Source organism: Lentinus tigrinus (genome assembly GCF_003813185.1).
Source record: "Lentinus tigrinus ALCF2SS1-7 unplaced genomic scaffold L226scaffold_18, whole genome shotgun sequence".
NCBI lineage: Eukaryota > Fungi > Basidiomycota > Agaricomycetes > Polyporales > Polyporaceae > Lentinus > Lentinus tigrinus.
Window position 1 is genome coordinate 218,078 of NW_027137927.1, and position 15,182 is coordinate 233,259.

The window sequence follows — 15,182 nt, forward strand, 5'->3', positions numbered from 1 at the left end:
CGTTCTTCCATTGGCATTTGCCCTTCCTGGGGGTTTGATTGACCCCAGAATGACTCAGACTACTACCGCACGGCGTAACGGGTTCTCGTAAGTGGATAGTGGGCACTACCAATGTCGCATCACTGTACCGCGCGGCAGTGCAAGAAGCACCACTGGTGCGGTGCATGTACTGTTCCTCGTCTGTGACTCAGTGAGTCTTCGCTCCGACTCGCTCGCAATGAACTGTACAATCAGTCGGGAGAAGCCCATTGCATCTGCGGCAATTAATACGGCAGCACACCGAGACGCGATGGCTCGCGATGGCGATGCACTCGTCACCCCGGCGTCCACCCGAACTCATATCGCGTCTCTGCGCCATCCAGTGTTCACTGTACAGCATGTCTCTGCAAGCGTGGGGAGGTAGATCCAGGATGTGTCGGGTCCGAGGATGACTGGAAGATGATTGGGGCGGCGGGTATCATTAATCCGGCCAACGAAGCGATCGCAGTTGCCTATATATCAAGCTGATTGTCCATTTGCAGATCTTTCCCAGGTCTTCCGACCTCGCTTTCGTCCGACTCCTAATTCCTACCAACGATATGGACGCCGCGCAGGTCTTGCAGGCCGTGCTCTCCGCGGTGCAGTCCGGAACTCCCATCGCCAATACTACGCCTGCTATTCCGCTTGGTAATGCTCCCTCAAGTTCTCGATCTACAGGCCACACCGGCGATGTCTTGCCGTCATCTCTCCCGGAGATGATCTTCATGCTCTTGTCTATGGCTGCAATCAGGGATTGGGTCAAGCTTTTCCTCATCGGCGCTGTCCTCGAAGGGTCCCGCCGCATCCTGGCGAAGTCGTGGGAGAAGCTGACGGACTACGTTTGGGTCACTGCGACCTTCGAGTCTAATGATGATGCTGCAGGTTTGCCAAGGTTTTCTGTTTCATGCCATGGCTCCGCTGACCTGCCTCGCACAGAGTGGCTGATGTACTGGATGTCCCAGAAGAAAGTCTTCCGTGCGTGATTTGGATGCCATATGCCAGCATACCAGGAGCTCCACACGCTGAATTTGGACTTGTTCCACAGAATCGGCACGCAACATCGAAGTCAGCACACACTTTTTCGGGCTGGAAAACCTGGGCACCGACGACCTCGGCGAGAACGACGACGACGACATGGCAGTGGCGTTCATGCCCTCGCTCAAGCGGACGTACTCCACGTGGTACAAGGGCCGGTACATGACTGTCACCCGCGAGCGTTCCAACGAGTCGCCGTACAAGTTCCAAGCCGTCGAGTACATAGAAATCCGGTACGAGTGTGTCCCGATGGTGGCATTCTCTTGCTGAAGCTGGTACGCTCTATAGGATGCTGTCCAGGAGCCCACGTCTCTTGCGTGAGCTCCTCGTCGAGGCTCGAAAGGCATACAGAGCTGCGAGCGACCACCTCATCTCGGTCTACGTCGCGCCGAGGTGAGCACAGCACTGGCTCGAAGTATGGTCTGGTCACTTTAGCTAACCCAGTGACACCCCGTAGCGCGACCGACTGGAAGCTTGTGGCCATGCAGGACAAGCGACCGACTTCTTCTGTCATCCTCGACCCTGGCGTGCTCGAACTTATCATCAACGACGCAAAAGACTTCATGGGCAGCAAGAAGTGGTACGCGGACAGAGGTGTGTCGCGTGTCGCATCTTTCTGTCCGTCTCTAACGCAAACGCTCATCCGACACTCTAATCTGCAGGAATCCCATTCCGGCGTGGATACCTGCTCTACGGCGTGCCCGGCGCAGGCAAGACCTCCCTCATCCACAGCATCGCGGGCGAGCTCGAACTCTCGATTTACATCCTCTCCCTCACCGCAACCGGCCTCGACGACAACACTCTCCGGTCGCTCATTTCGGCGCGCCTGCCCAAGACGTGCATTGTGCTAATTGAGGACATCGACGCCGCGTTCACGCGCGGGGTGAAGCGCGACATCGCCGACCCCGAGGCGCAGGCGAGGGAGCACCAGCCTGGACTGGAGGGCGGGAAGAAGGACGGGAAGGACGCCGCGTTCGCTAGCGGTGTCACACTCAGCGGGCTGCTGAATGCGCTCGACGGGATTGCTTCGCAGGAGGGACGGTTGTTGTTCGCGACCACGAATGACTACGGTGCGCTCGACCCTGCATTGCTGCGCCCCGGACGGCTTGACTTGCATATCGAGTTCCACCTGGCGAGCAAATACCAGGCTACGGAGCTCTTCAAGCGCTTCTACACGTCTTCGTCAGAAGAAGGTGTGGCGGGCGAGGACTCTGTCGACGAGAAGACAGAGACGGCTGCTGATCATGATTCCTCTTCCGGATGCCCGGGGTCCGTCAAGTCTGAGGCCACATCCGCCACATCCGCCTCAATACCAGAAAACGTGTCGAGCGCATACATCGACTTGGCGACAATGAAGCAGACCACGCAGTTGTCACACGAAGAAGCAACGGCGCTCGCAGAGAGGTTCGGCGAGGTCATACCGGCGAGGATGTTCTCGATGGCAACGCTGCAGGGGTACCTTATGGCGTACAAGACGCGGCCGTATGTGGCTATTGAAGATGCGCCGGCTTGGGTCGAGAAGAAGCTCAGGGAGAAAAAGGACGTTCCAGTTGCAAGGGTGCACGAGGTCGCTCCCGCTTCCTGATGCGTCGCTTGCGGGCACCATAGTGATGTGTGTATAACTATGTGCTTTGCTTAATGTATTATATTCGTTATAATGCATTCTAGTTCTACTGCAGGTATACACATTGGCGCAATTACGTGTGTCGATAAGACGATATAAGGCTACATGTGACTATAGATACAAGTGGTGATTCAGCTCGGACAGACGGGAGAGGAGTTCACTCGTGCAGTGTTGTACTGGTACGGCTCGTAGCATGGGTGAGGTCTGACGGCCTGTTCCCTCGGGCCAATCGATCCAAGAAGGAATCGATACTGTTCGTATGGTGGAGGGAGCGTCCCGACGCATCACCAGGTTTCTCCGTGATGTCAGAGCTCTGGCCTGAGCGTCTTCGAGCTCTGTTTGCACGCCATGAATCGAAGTCCTCTTCGTCGTCCGCGAAGCACATGAGGTAACATAGCAGGAACGGCGCGCACAAGAGGTCTGCAGGGACGTGTCAACCCGTCGGATGCGCAATGATTCAAAGAGGTAGGACGTACCTATGATCGCGCCGGCGATGATGCCAATGATGTTGAAGACAGTGCCTACGACGGCGCATGCAGCGTAAGCGACGAAGGCGAGAATCCCAACAGGGGCCACTGGGCGAAGATACGTCAGTTAACCTGCAGACGGCCAAGCACAAGGACGTCTACGCACAAATGATGGCTGAGATTACCGATCTGTGTCGCTTCAGATGAGCATACCGACACGAGTGCCAGATGTGAGCCACTCACCCCATGACGGTCAGTATTTCAGCTTTGATGCGGGTAAGAGTGTTTTCAGTGGTAGCTTGGAGTTGTTAGTGATTTGATTTCAGAGGGACGAGCGGGCTCGCGTTATATGCAATTCATGGTTGGCATGCTTCAGGCTCGATTGCGATCGAAATCGCCGGCCCCTCGCACCTCCCGGGTTCTGCCTGACTCAATCGGGTCCGACATGCGAATGGTGTGGACCGCCCCTGTTATTTTGCGTCCGGGGATCGCAGAGCTGAACCTGTCAATGCATTATGGAACATCGACCACGCCGCGCCGTGAGAGGACCCGACGGATAGTATGGTATATGGTAAGGGCCGACCGTAGGGATCCGGATCGTAACCGGGAGGAACCGCCATGGTTGAGTACTGAATTATGGTTACGCACCGAGGCCCCTGACGGATCCTGCAAGATCGAGTCATACACCAGGGAAAACAACTCGAATGAACCCTTGAACGCGATGGCTGAGGAGTCATGGCTATGCGGCTGTGGCTGGATGTGAATGAAGGTGAACAGCCCTATAACACCATGGACAGTCGGACGCGGGCAAGACAAATCTGGTCGGAGATCAAGATATAGAGACTCACCTGCACCCGGCGAAGAGATTCGCTGAGAGGCCGCGAACACAGCTATGGAGTGCGGCCACCAGAGAATTTGCGTTGTGACGTTCTGATTCAAAGGAAGGGTCATACAGGACCAAGGGTCCCCGCATCGTGGCGAGCCTCCAGGCCTCTAGCAACCGATGGGGGACCAGAGTCGTGTCAAAACGGAGGATGTCCTCCACACCAGCCGAGACTTCGTTCAATGTCTTCTCTGCCTCACTGAAGACGAGTACCCCTCCTGGAAGAGCTCTTGGCCACGCGCAACTTCCTGAATTTCCCATGGGGATTGAAATACGCCCGCTGCGGACTGTTCCCACTGCTGAGTCACATTCGCCACCATGTCGTCGAACATGAACTCGTGCTGAGATAGGGACGGCTGGAGGAATGGGAAGGATCGTTCTCCAGCCAGACCAGACCGGGATGGCCCAGCTTCGTCTGTGGGTGGAGGTTCCTGGGTAGGTTCCTGGTCCCTGACCTCCTTGCCAGTGTCTGGCTCCTGGGCCACGCCAAAGCATCCTGCGAACACACCTGTTCCACTAATGTTATTCGCCCCAACGGCTATACGGAAGCTGAACCCGCTCACAACCGATCACAAGTTTGCGTACGCCGACCAGTTTCCGTCGTAACTTACCATGACCTGCTCGTTCGGATCCACAGCTATGGTAGCCTTGACGGTAATGCTCCGGTTCACTTCCGTTTTCTGGTATTGAAACACTCTTTCCCAACGCCTAAGAGAGCATGAGATATTGATCCCAAAGCACATGTGCAAGCATGACGTACATGACTGAGAGCGACAGAGAAAGCAGATTGGATGCCAGGGATAGTCCTGGGGGCACCGCTCTCGAAAAGGGCGCCATTATATATGTACACCTCCGCCTGATTACTAGTCTTGTGGGGTCCTGTATTGGTGTCGGCGCAGGAGAGGTGACTACCCGTGTCTGTCGCCAAACGTATATCTGCGGGCGGGGCACTTTGGCTACATATCCAGCGACTGTGGCGCACTTCTGCCTCCGCGAAGGCAGTAGTCCTTCCCGATATATCTATGCACAGTTGTGTGCTGGGTAACTGATTCGGTCAGCGATATCAGGACACATGCCTAGATGGAATTGCTCGGGGGACATACCATACGGCAGAGTGGACTTCTGAAAGTAATCGATCGTCGCCGGCGCAGTTATTGCGGTACGGGAAGAGATATCGGCGCGAACCAAGGCGAACCCCGCGATGATGCCCTCGATAGCTTGTCCCAGCCAAGTGTTGTGCCATGACAGGGATGTGGCCATGGCCTCCGAGCCTGTGTGTGCCTCTTTCGCTCGTACCACCAGTCGTCCAGTAGACGTATTGGATGCTGCGCCACAGCGACCAGCGCCAGGAGCAGCCCGCCGGCGATGAAAAAGATTGCGGTGACAACACCTCTTGTCAAGGCTGCCCGGGAAAGGTCAGACGGCGAGGAGTAACATGCGGCGAGAAGACCTACACAGCAATACGCCGCAACAGCCTACCGCCCCATCTCTGGCGGTCACCGCTGTCAATATAGGCATGCCTGGACCGGACGGACGTAAGACTTGAGGTCTCTAAACAGGAGACTGCAGAAGTACGACGGCTCACATATGATTTCGGAGGCTATGTTCCTGCAATGGGTGCCTTGATCCGTCAGAAACGAGTAGCGGTCGAGGACGATGTCCAGGATGGGAACACATACCCCATTACTTCGCGAAAGACAACTATAATACGGAGCCTTCCCTTCTGAAGGTATTTGTACCCCAAAAAGCATCGACACCCAGGAAGCTCGAACATCAGCCTCTCGTCGCCAGGCAGCGTGGACTTGTGCCAAGGATAATTGTCTAGAGGGCCGACGCCTGAACCTTGTCAAATTGTTGTCAGCGTTCCATGGCATCCCGCGATATAGGGATAGTGCGTGACGATCAATACCATCGTTTCTAGCTGTCGCTGCCGCGGTCTCTCTAGTAAGACAATCGCTCCCCGAGTTGTCCTCCGCATGCTTGTATCACGGTATCGCTTACCGACGGTTGCCGTAGGCCGTCTCAAGAACGAACAACAAAGCTTGCAATACAATCGTATTGCATGATAAAGGAGAGTTGCAACCGTAACAAGAATGAAACTTCCTCGGCGGCCAGCCACGTGGCGATATCCTTGTAAACAGCTGCGAAGTGTGCGTAGACGTTAGCCATTCTGCGCTACCGACTCGATGGCGAGTGGAGACAACGTACTCAGAAAGATGGAAATGCACGTCTGCAGTACTCAGAAAGTATGTTTCGAGCTTGGTAGAGCTAGCTACATATGTACGGTGGGGCACCACGCAAGGGCGCTTGGCACTGGTCGGAGTTGAAAATTGCTTCACTCAGCTGCTCCTCCGACCCCGGGCCCGACCCTGCCCGACCTAAGTTGCAACTTGCCCCGGTCTACCAAAGTGCTATCTGCTTTCCGTCTCTGAGTACGAGTCTCAGTCCACCTAGATTCCACCGCAGACTCAGGGCTCAGCGTGTTGTAGCCTACATGGAGCGGGATCAATGCCACATGTGTTGCTACACAGGACGTGCACCGCCCTCTCGGAACATAGGCTATTGCGTGTAGCAATTTGCGAACCTGCGAGGACCCCGTTGGCGACGCACTGCCGTGTAAGTCAGATGTCAGTTGGAACGCGGTTGCAGTGAGATCGGTGTCACTTTTGCCCGACTGGCCTGCAACTGGTATGTGCCACAAGCTATGGTCGCAAGTATCGCTTTGTAGGACGACTTGGTCGCTCTTGGTCGGAGGATTCCAGCCGGTATGTTTTCTGTTTGCAATCCGATAACGAAACCCCGGGAGTTTGCGATGATGACCAGTGTTGTTTCTAGAAAGACGTCTGCTTTATGCTACGGCATTTGTCCCGACAAGTGTCCTTGGGCGCCGTCTACCGGGCACGAGTCATGGCACCCTTGACTTGCGCGCTCACAGCACCCGCGTAACAGGCAGGACGGTTCCGGTGCGTGCAAACTGCAATCTATTGACCTGTGCTCCGGTCGCGCTATAAAAGACGGCTTCGAAACCCTAATATCGCACAGGGATCTCGTCTCCCTCCCTCAACCCTCATCTCTCAGACGCACAGCTCCTCGCGATCCGATTCACACCCCCGATGGACGCTGTCAGCGTTCTCCAGACTGTGCTCGCCGCGATTCAGTCGGGTTCCGTTTCGTTCAACGGCACCGAGGTCAACACTGCGAACGCCACCGTGCCATCACCCACTGCCGCAGCCATTACTCCGCTATCTCTCCTTCAGCTGCCTACCCTCATCGCTCATGTTCTGTCTCTCTCCGTTGTGCGGGATTGGTTGAAGCTGTTCCTCATCGGTGGTGCCCTCGAAATCTGCCGCCGTCTCTTGACTTCCTCCTGGAGTGCGATCAAGAACTACTTCTGGATCACGGTAACGCTGGAGGAAGGCGACGACTGCGGATGTGAGTATTCCTATGATCACACGTGGAACATGCGAACTTACATACATGAATTTCACAGATTGGCTTCTGTACTGGCTCTCAAAGCATCAGGTCTTCCGTAAGCACTGCCTCCGCCAATCTCCAAGTCTGCGCACTGATGTCTCTCCCGACTCCAGGTACCGCCCGGACCCTGGATGTTAGTACGCGGACGTTCCGGATCGACGCTCCGGTCGTGTCGGACTCTGGTGAGGACGATACGACGAAGGGACGCAACATCTCCTTCCTGCCCTCGCTCGACACGACCTACTATCTCTGGTACAAGTACCACTATGTCACTGTCACCCGGAACCAGGTCAACGACGGACCATGGCAGACAAAGCAGACTTTGCGCATCCAGTAGGTTTCATGTCGAGTGCTCTCAGGGACGCGCGCTCATCAGTCGCACAGGATGCTCGCACGCAACCACGATGTCCTCCGGGGGCTCCTGCTAGAAGCCAAGAAGCACTATGCCAATTCAAGCGAGAACATGATCTCTATCTATGTGTCTACCTCGTGAGTGACTTCGTTTCATCTACGGGAAGGTTAGAGCTAACTATCTGTACAGGGACTACTGGAAGCTCATGTGCACGCAACACAAGCGCCCTATGAAGTCCATCATCCTCGATCCTGGGATGATCGACCTCGTTCTCAACGACGCGAAGGACTTCCTGGCGAGCAAGGAATGGTACGCAGAACGAGGTTAGTCCGTCACCTCTCATTGCATCTATGATCATGGCTGACGCTGCTCTACCTTCAGGTATCCCTCATCGTCGCGGCTACCTGTTGTACGGTGCTCCAGGTGCTGGGAAGACCTCGCTCATTCACAGCATCGCCGGAGAACTGAACCTCGACGTCTACATCCTCTCCCTCACCCGGCTGGGCATGGACGACTCGACGCTCAACTCCGTCATCGCCGAACTGCCAGACAAGTGCATCGTGCTCGTAGAGGACATCGACGCCGCGTTCCACAAGGGAATCAAGCGCGATATCGTCGACCCGGAAAAGCAACACCAAGAGGGTCCCGAGAGCCAGGTCCAGACGCAGCAGGACAAGGATTCCAGCGACTCCGTCACCTCGCGCATCACCCTTAGCGGGTTGTTGAACGCGCTCGATGGCATTGGGGCGCAGGAGGGGCGCATCCTCTTTGCCACGACGAACGACTACAAGGCGCTTGATCCTGCTCTGTGCCGTCCTGGTCGTCTCGACCTGCATGTCGAGTTCAAGCTCGCCAGCAAGTACCAGTGTCGCGAGCTCTTCCGTCGGTTCTATCTCCCTTCCGGTGGCAACAAGGATGAGAAGGACGAGGAGAAGGAGCAGACTGGCGAGAAGGACTCCGGCTACAGCTCGCCCTCCGGAAGCGTCTCTTCCTCCGCCACCCCTGCAACATCCCCGTCGCCTTCAGCGCCCTCTTCTTCACCCTCCACCTCGTCTTCTGACTCCGAGTCTTCTGCAACCTACGTCGGCATCACGCACTCATCGCGCGGGCCCAAACTTTCCCCGAAGAAAGCAGCGGAGCTCGCGGATCGGTTCGCCGCCCTCGTCCCCAACCGCGCGTTCTCGATGGCGACGCTGCAGGGCTACCTCATGACGTACAAGACGCGCCCTTACGATGCGGTTGACGACGTCTCGGCGTGGGTCGAGAAGAAAAAGCGTGAGCAGAAGGCCGGGGCCCGCTCGGATGCGCCGCCGTCCGGTTCCTCGGACGGTACCTCCGCAAGTTCTGGCTCGTCCTCTGCTCCCGCGGAAGCTGGTGAGGAGGTGAAGACTTCGGGTGAAGACGAGCCGGCGCCTTGACGCGGAGCTGGTCATGCTTGGTTCCTTGCGAATTGGAAAACTGGGCGGATTCCGCTGGGGGTTCCGGTATATACCACGGATTGTACGCAACTGCATGTCTCGCTCCCCGCTCATCGTCTCGCGCTCACTCTCTTTATCGTGACTTGGACACTAGTAGTAGTAGCAGTATCGATCACCAGATGTGTATCTGTTAGAACTGGAGTCACAAAGATGTATATTATTACCTTCGCATAATCGCGACCAACGACTTCACCCTTCAACCTGACGGGGTTCGTGCAAATCTCTGAGGCCTGAGGGTTCGATGCTAATTTCCGGCCAGCGCCGAGAACAGTTTGAATCTAGAAACTACACAAACTCGTACATATTGTATAATCAAGAAGCACTGCTACAAGAAAAGCGAAACTAGGAGGCTTGGCAAAGCATGAAGGGATGCGCGACCGGGCTGAGTATCATCGGAGCGCAACGAAGGGAGCGGGATGCACACTACACCGAAGATGACAGCGAGACTGAGCCGACGGCCTGAGAGGCCAGGTATTGCTCGTCCCCGTCCGAGTGCGAGGAAACGTCCGACTCGAGGTTGTCGGTGCGTGGAGGCTCGATTACAGCCCCGAGGGACCGGATGAAGCTCGGGGTTTCGTCGTCGTCGTAGATGTTCCCCGAGAAACACAACGGATCGTCGGGGTCGACTCTGACGACCTTCTGCCCTGCTTCCAGAAGCTCTAGGATAAAGCGGGACACGAGAATCGCGGTGACGCTGTTGATGATGTGGGGTGCCGTTTAGCTATACACCGAACCGCCCTGGAGATATTGAAACACTTACGGGGCTGTGAAGTATGTGATATCGCTGGCACCAGCATCGTTGGACGCTACCTGAGGAAACAGAGGTCAACGACGGGTCTACGCCAGGCCCGCAGGGGGACTTACCGAAACAAGCGAAAAGGTGAGGTGGACAATATTGAGCACGGTTAGAACTCTGAACGTCGGTGTGAATGTCTTTGATCTAATCGACTTTGCTACTGCGAGACCTACATGAAGTAAATCATCCCTGTTGTAAGACGAATGAGTGAAGCGCCCCATATCCCTAGGCAGCTCTAGAATAGCCATAGATGGACGCACCATTACGCAGGAGGATGTCCGCAAGCGACAACCTCTTGAACGGTTGGGTGCTATGTTTCAGGACGTCCCGAGTATAGAGCGTTCTCCAGGTGATAAATATCACCAGGATATCCGCAATCGTGAGGGGTACCCGAGAGATGATGATAACTAAGCAGTCCCCAATAAGCTTGCGCCACTGCATATCATGAAGAGCCGACCTACGTCTTCCAAGGGGGTCAGAATCAATTTGAATAGATCGATACAGGATACGTACCGTCGATCGAGGGCTTCAGTGGTATCATCTGTCGCGACGCATCCGAAGATCGGAAGGTTGAGCCCTGAGAGTCCATAACCATATTCAACCTGTAGTGCGAGTTATATCGTTGTTTCGCATACATTTGAAACGTCAACTGACTCACCAAATTAGCACCTACTGGGGCAATGGACAAAGTCAAGACCAGGAGTCCGATGAGTTTGCTCGTGCTCAGTGTATATGCACGGAGAGCGGAAAAGGCTTATTACGAGAGATCAGACACCGTGGTACAATGAGAAGCGGCCGCAGCTCACCGGCCGCAGGAACGAACTGCGAGGACCCAATTGCAAAGTACGCCTTCTGGAATAGAGAACAGCTGAGACGCAGACCGTGGTCAGCACAGGGTGCACTGGACTCGACGTAGTTGACGCGAACCTCTGTATCAGGAGCAACATAAATGAATATTGCTGTACTGGGTAAACCAGGGATGGTGTTACTTACCTTGTCCGAAGGAAAAGACGCAAATGAAACCAGGCCCATGACAGACAATGCGAGAGAGATAGCCTTGTTCGCGAGGAACAAGGAGGACGCCCCGGTCAGGCGGTTGGTCCGGAAGCACGTCACTTCCCGATTGAACGTAACGATAGCGTCGTAGATAAAGACAACTGCAGAAAGAAGGACGCATGATGAAGTTACCAAAGGGTGAGCACGTGGAGGGGCACACGAACCTGAGGATGCCAGAACACAGCAGGCGCTGACGAACCTGTTCGGCAGTATCGGTGAACATGAATCAGGCTGAGGCTCGAGGGGTTGGACGTACGTATCATGATAAACTGCTTCAAGCGTAGCGAGATCGGCATCCGTGTTCGAAGACATGGGGACTCGGAGAGGGTATTGTGGCTTCAGTCGTGACGAGTTCGTGGCTGAGGAGCCGTACGGTCGCATGTCTTATACTAGCCAAGAGCAGTGATGCGGTCAGTACCTCACGCGGTACTTGTTCGATGGTTGCCGCATAATTTGAAGACGCAGAGCTCTTCGATAGAGCGTGAGGCCGTCCTGTTCTCGAAGACTGGAGCTGCTTGTATCGAGTGAACGAACGTACCTTAGAAGGCCAGCCATGTGCCACTGGTGCAAATGCTGTAACAACGGATTGTTCAACGTTCAATCATGATACTATTCTGATAATCCACTTACCCGAAGTTTGCGCCCAAGGATGATGCACAGGAAACCGAAGGGAAGCCCGTGAGGATCCAGTTAGCAGCGATCAGCGAGCTCGTGCCGTCTCGGAGATCAGCCTGACTCAGACCGCACGCTACATTCGAAAGTTCATGAGCACGCAGCCTCGGCGGATGTAATCACGCACGAAGCATCGTTGGCGTCCTAGCGATCTGCTGCAACCACGGTGTCACAGTCGACAGGAGTGAATCGTTGGCGTGCGAAAGGAACTGACAACTAGAATTCGGTGCCGCCTCAAGTTGACTGGTATGAGCTCGTCGAGGACCTCGTTCGGCGGGATTCGTGGCATTGCCGCAGAATGAAGACGGCTAAGGACGAGCATGTATGAAGTGGATAACCATGTTTGTTACAACGTTGCTGCGGAACTGGCGGAACTGACGTACAAGTCACAGACAGTTCCTGTATCAGATGCAGAGCAAGACATCAACATCGCCAACGAGGGAAAGATGAGCCCACGGGCAGCCCCGAGCTTCGGTTTCCTGTTCCACTCTGGTTGAGAATCGTACTCACGTCAACTTTCTACGACAGTCACCATCCCTGTCTCCACCATCTTCGTACCTACCAGCGCGCGCCTGTGCACTGCTCCTGGTCGCCGTGGCGAACTGAGATGCTGGAGCTGTAGACGGTGCGAGCTGCCTGACTTCTCTAGGTACGATCACACAGCCCTGCCTGAAAAACTGCGAACGCGGCCTTCTAGTTCATGGTTTGCGCAGTAGCGACGGTCGCGCGTCGGAACGCAACTTTAGGAACGAGTCTTCCTCGGAAGTTGAGGTACGTTGATTTTTCATATCTCAGCTCACGGGTTTGGTCCATGGCCGGAGAGTTCCCAGAGAGCTCAAGATGCAACATGCAGAGTTGTACAGTAGACAAGCTCAAGTTGAAGCTGGAACGTGGCAGTAATAACAGACGTAGTCACAGCGCGGCGTGGGAACGATCACGTGCCTCGCGTCATCGTGGCTTGCAGTTGCACAACTTCAACTTGCGCATCTACTCTTCGTCGTTGAGCTGGAGCCTCCTTATCGTTCACGCACGGCACCAGTCTACGCTGCATAGCTTTCTGTGGCTAATGACTATGTACCGAATGGCTGCAACATGACTCAAGGCTTTCGGCGCGACTATTGCCAGCAAGTAATGCGGCGATAACGACGGAGAACTACTCGTAGACGGGCAGCCAAGGAGTGCGGGTGGAGGAATGGAGTTGCTTGCGACGGCGGATGCGTTGACGGAAAGATACTTTGGGTGAGCAGGTACTGCCATGATCTGTCCATCCGCTATGTCGCGATCCATACAGGTTCTCTCTCCTCGCACCCCCTCATCAACCACTCGGACTATTTGCTCGTTCAAGTTTCAGCCCACTCCTGGTCCATGAATCACAAACGTCGTACAATGCATCATGCTTGTCCCGTACATTCGAACACGCAGTATGTGTGCCTACACCTCTCCAACCCCATTTGAAACTTTCCATCTCCACAGCCTGCGGGGATATATCGTCTCCATCCAGACATGCGTGCGAGCTCAAGCGCAGTCGGTAATCCCGAACTCTACAGACGCGCCGCGAGGGCAGGCGCGTCCCAACGGAGTCGTTTATCTCTGAGACACTCTCTCACAGATAAACTTCTCAGTTGGGGCGCGCGAGCCCGACTCTGCGCATACATCCCCCCGACCGCGCCGCGGGCAGGCGCGTCCCGACGGAGTCGTTTATCTCTGAGACACTCTCTCACAGATAAACTTCTCAGTCGGGGCGCGCGAGCCCGACTACCTCCTTGTCGCAACCAAAACCCGGCCCCGCGCCCCTACGCACGCACACTATTTCTTGAGGTTTGAGGTTTGAAGCTTGATGGGGAGGACGAAGGGGGAAGTGAGGTTGAGTGCAGACCAACCCCCCACCCCGCCCTCATTCTTATATGCACGCACCGCGCGCGCCGCTTTGGCCCTCCACACCCCGCCACCAGTGGCCCGCGCGGCGAGGCGGGCGACGCTTTGCACTCGCTTTGACATTGCACGCGGTGGCCCATGCGGGCGCTTGACGTGGTTTGCCGACGCGGTGGCCAAAAGCACGTCTTGTCCAATGGTCTGTGGGGTCGCTGCTTTGTGCGACAACAAAGCTGCTTTGAAGCGGATGTTCTTTGCGATGCCGATGTTTTTGCATCGGGCGTGATCCTTTGGGACGGAGGTCTCGGCTGTGCGATGGGCAGTGGCCATGGGTGGCGCGCCGGTCGCTATGTTGTGAGTCTCTGTGGCAAGGTCTCGGAGCTCGAGACGACGTCTGTAATGCTACTTCTCAGGATGACTTCGGAACAAGGTCGCACAATGGCTGAATGACGGTCGTAGCGGACTCCTCAGGTATGACTTTCATTCCTATGGGAGACATTGACGAAGGGAAGTGACAGATCGTAGACACCTTTCCGCTCACGGTGCTAAGTCTTACTGGACGCGCCGATGCAAGACACGGGTTATGCGCTCCAAGAGGGTCCTGAGGCCTGAGGCCTCTCAAGCATACATGATTGTAGCTAGTGCGTCATACAAACTCATAGCACCCAATATTCGTGCGTCGCGAGTTCGCAACGTATCATGATCCGTCTGTGAACTTCACGTTGTGTGTGGTTAGCATTATACTCATATGCCTCCAGATCTCGCTACTATCTGTTGCATGTTTGCTACGAGTAGTGGTCCTCACTACCGTGAACCGTCTCCCAAGTCACTGTCAGGACGTTCACACTTGCTACGTCCAACAATATACTCTCTCAGCGCGCGCGGGTTCCGCTATCACGCAGCAAATAGCATCGGGATATCTAGTCCTACAACAGGCACAACACGAGTATACACAGCGACAAGTCTTCTGTAACGGCGAATGTGCGATAGACTACCATATCGTAGAGGAGTAATAGACTCGTATGCTGGTATTAAGGCTTCCCGGCGACAAGTTTGGATCGGCCCAAGGGGGCTCTGCAGTCATCAGCAAAATCTCTTAGAGCGCGCAAGCGCATGCAATGAAAGGAATTCGAACCCAATCACAAAAATCCACGGAATCTTTGTGCGAGGGATTGGAAGCGCGTGCGCTGACCTTCCCCCCAGATTGCAATCTCCTTGCAATCTCGCAGAATTGCATTGCATTTACATAGAATAGCTCAGGATACGAGAGGGTTTCTCAAGGATTAGCGGTCGGAATTGATTACAATCCCCTAGAATGAATGGGACATCGTCAAGACGAGAATGATCACACAAGTAGACAGGTGGAAATGTTATTTATTGATTACGTAACACGAACAATACACATATAAATCAGTAAGTGACAGGCTAACACAACAATGGCACCATCTACGAGAG

The 15,182-nt window shown here is 55.1% G+C and overlaps 5 protein-coding genes across 5 annotated transcripts; 2 read left to right on the forward strand and 3 right to left on the reverse strand.

The window, feature by feature from the left end:
• Positions 1-578: 578 nt before the first annotated feature.
• On the forward strand, positions 579-2,638 carry L226DRAFT_572377 (P-loop containing nucleoside triphosphate hydrolase protein; the record flags this gene model as incomplete). The annotated part of the gene is made up of 6 exons (XM_067684667.1): positions 579-900; positions 955-993; positions 1,064-1,286; positions 1,342-1,446; positions 1,511-1,647; positions 1,716-2,638. 6 exons carry the CDS (start codon positions 579-581, stop codon positions 2,636-2,638), a joined length of 1,749 nt encoding a protein of 582 aa, XP_067533872.1.
• A 196-nt stretch (positions 2,639-2,834) lies between these two features.
• On the reverse strand, positions 2,835-4,503 carry L226DRAFT_614205 (uncharacterized protein; the record flags this gene model as incomplete). The annotated part of the gene is made up of 6 exons (XM_067686601.1): positions 4,228-4,503; positions 3,993-4,074; positions 3,793-3,923; positions 3,311-3,341; positions 3,154-3,252; positions 2,835-3,097 (listed from the first exon to the last, which is right to left on the reverse strand). Exons 1-6 carry the CDS (start codon positions 4,357-4,359, stop codon positions 2,835-2,837), a joined length of 738 nt encoding a protein of 245 aa, XP_067533873.1. The 5' UTR covers positions 4,360-4,503.
• A 317-nt stretch (positions 4,504-4,820) lies between these two features.
• On the reverse strand, positions 4,821-5,791 carry L226DRAFT_536417 (uncharacterized protein). The gene is made up of 5 exons (XM_067681114.1): positions 5,707-5,791; positions 5,613-5,635; positions 5,482-5,547; positions 5,131-5,429; positions 4,821-5,072 (listed from the first exon to the last, which is right to left on the reverse strand). Coding segments are annotated over exons 2-5 (456 nt in total). The 5' UTR covers positions 5,615-5,635; positions 5,707-5,791; the 3' UTR covers positions 4,821-4,983.
• Positions 5,792-7,140: 1,349 nt separating this feature from the next.
• L226DRAFT_465725 (P-loop containing nucleoside triphosphate hydrolase protein) lies at positions 7,141-9,271 on the forward strand (the record flags this gene model as incomplete). The annotated part of the gene is made up of 6 exons (XM_067675937.1): positions 7,141-7,459; positions 7,518-7,556; positions 7,615-7,834; positions 7,886-7,990; positions 8,043-8,176; positions 8,235-9,271. The coding sequence occupies 6 exons, from the start codon at positions 7,141-7,143 to the stop codon at positions 9,269-9,271; spliced, it is 1,854 nt and encodes a 617-aa protein (XP_067533875.1).
• Positions 9,272-9,754: 483 nt separating this feature from the next.
• L226DRAFT_572380 (uncharacterized protein) lies at positions 9,755-11,495 on the reverse strand (the record flags this gene model as incomplete). The annotated part of the gene is made up of 11 exons (XM_067684668.1): positions 9,755-10,025; positions 10,092-10,141; positions 10,196-10,244; positions 10,301-10,316; positions 10,388-10,584; positions 10,641-10,729; positions 10,786-10,880; positions 10,934-10,979; positions 11,121-11,284; positions 11,348-11,382; positions 11,440-11,495. 11 exons carry the CDS (start codon positions 11,493-11,495, stop codon positions 9,755-9,757), a joined length of 1,068 nt encoding a protein of 355 aa, XP_067533876.1.
• Positions 11,496-15,182: the final 3,687 nt, after the last annotated feature.

What these genes read in the sequence shown, in the direction of transcription:
- L226DRAFT_536417 (XM_067681114.1), bottom strand. An exon ending in CTGTTGCGGCGTATTGCTGT is followed by an intron (nt 5,430 to 5,481) that starts GTAGGTCTTCTC and finishes TTTCCCGGGCAG; the next exon opens with CCTTGACAAGAGGTGTTGTC. An exon ending in GAAGTCCACTCTGCCGTATG is followed by an intron (nt 5,073 to 5,130) that starts GTATGTCCCCCG and finishes TGACCGAATCAG; the next exon opens with TTACCCAGCACACAACTGTG.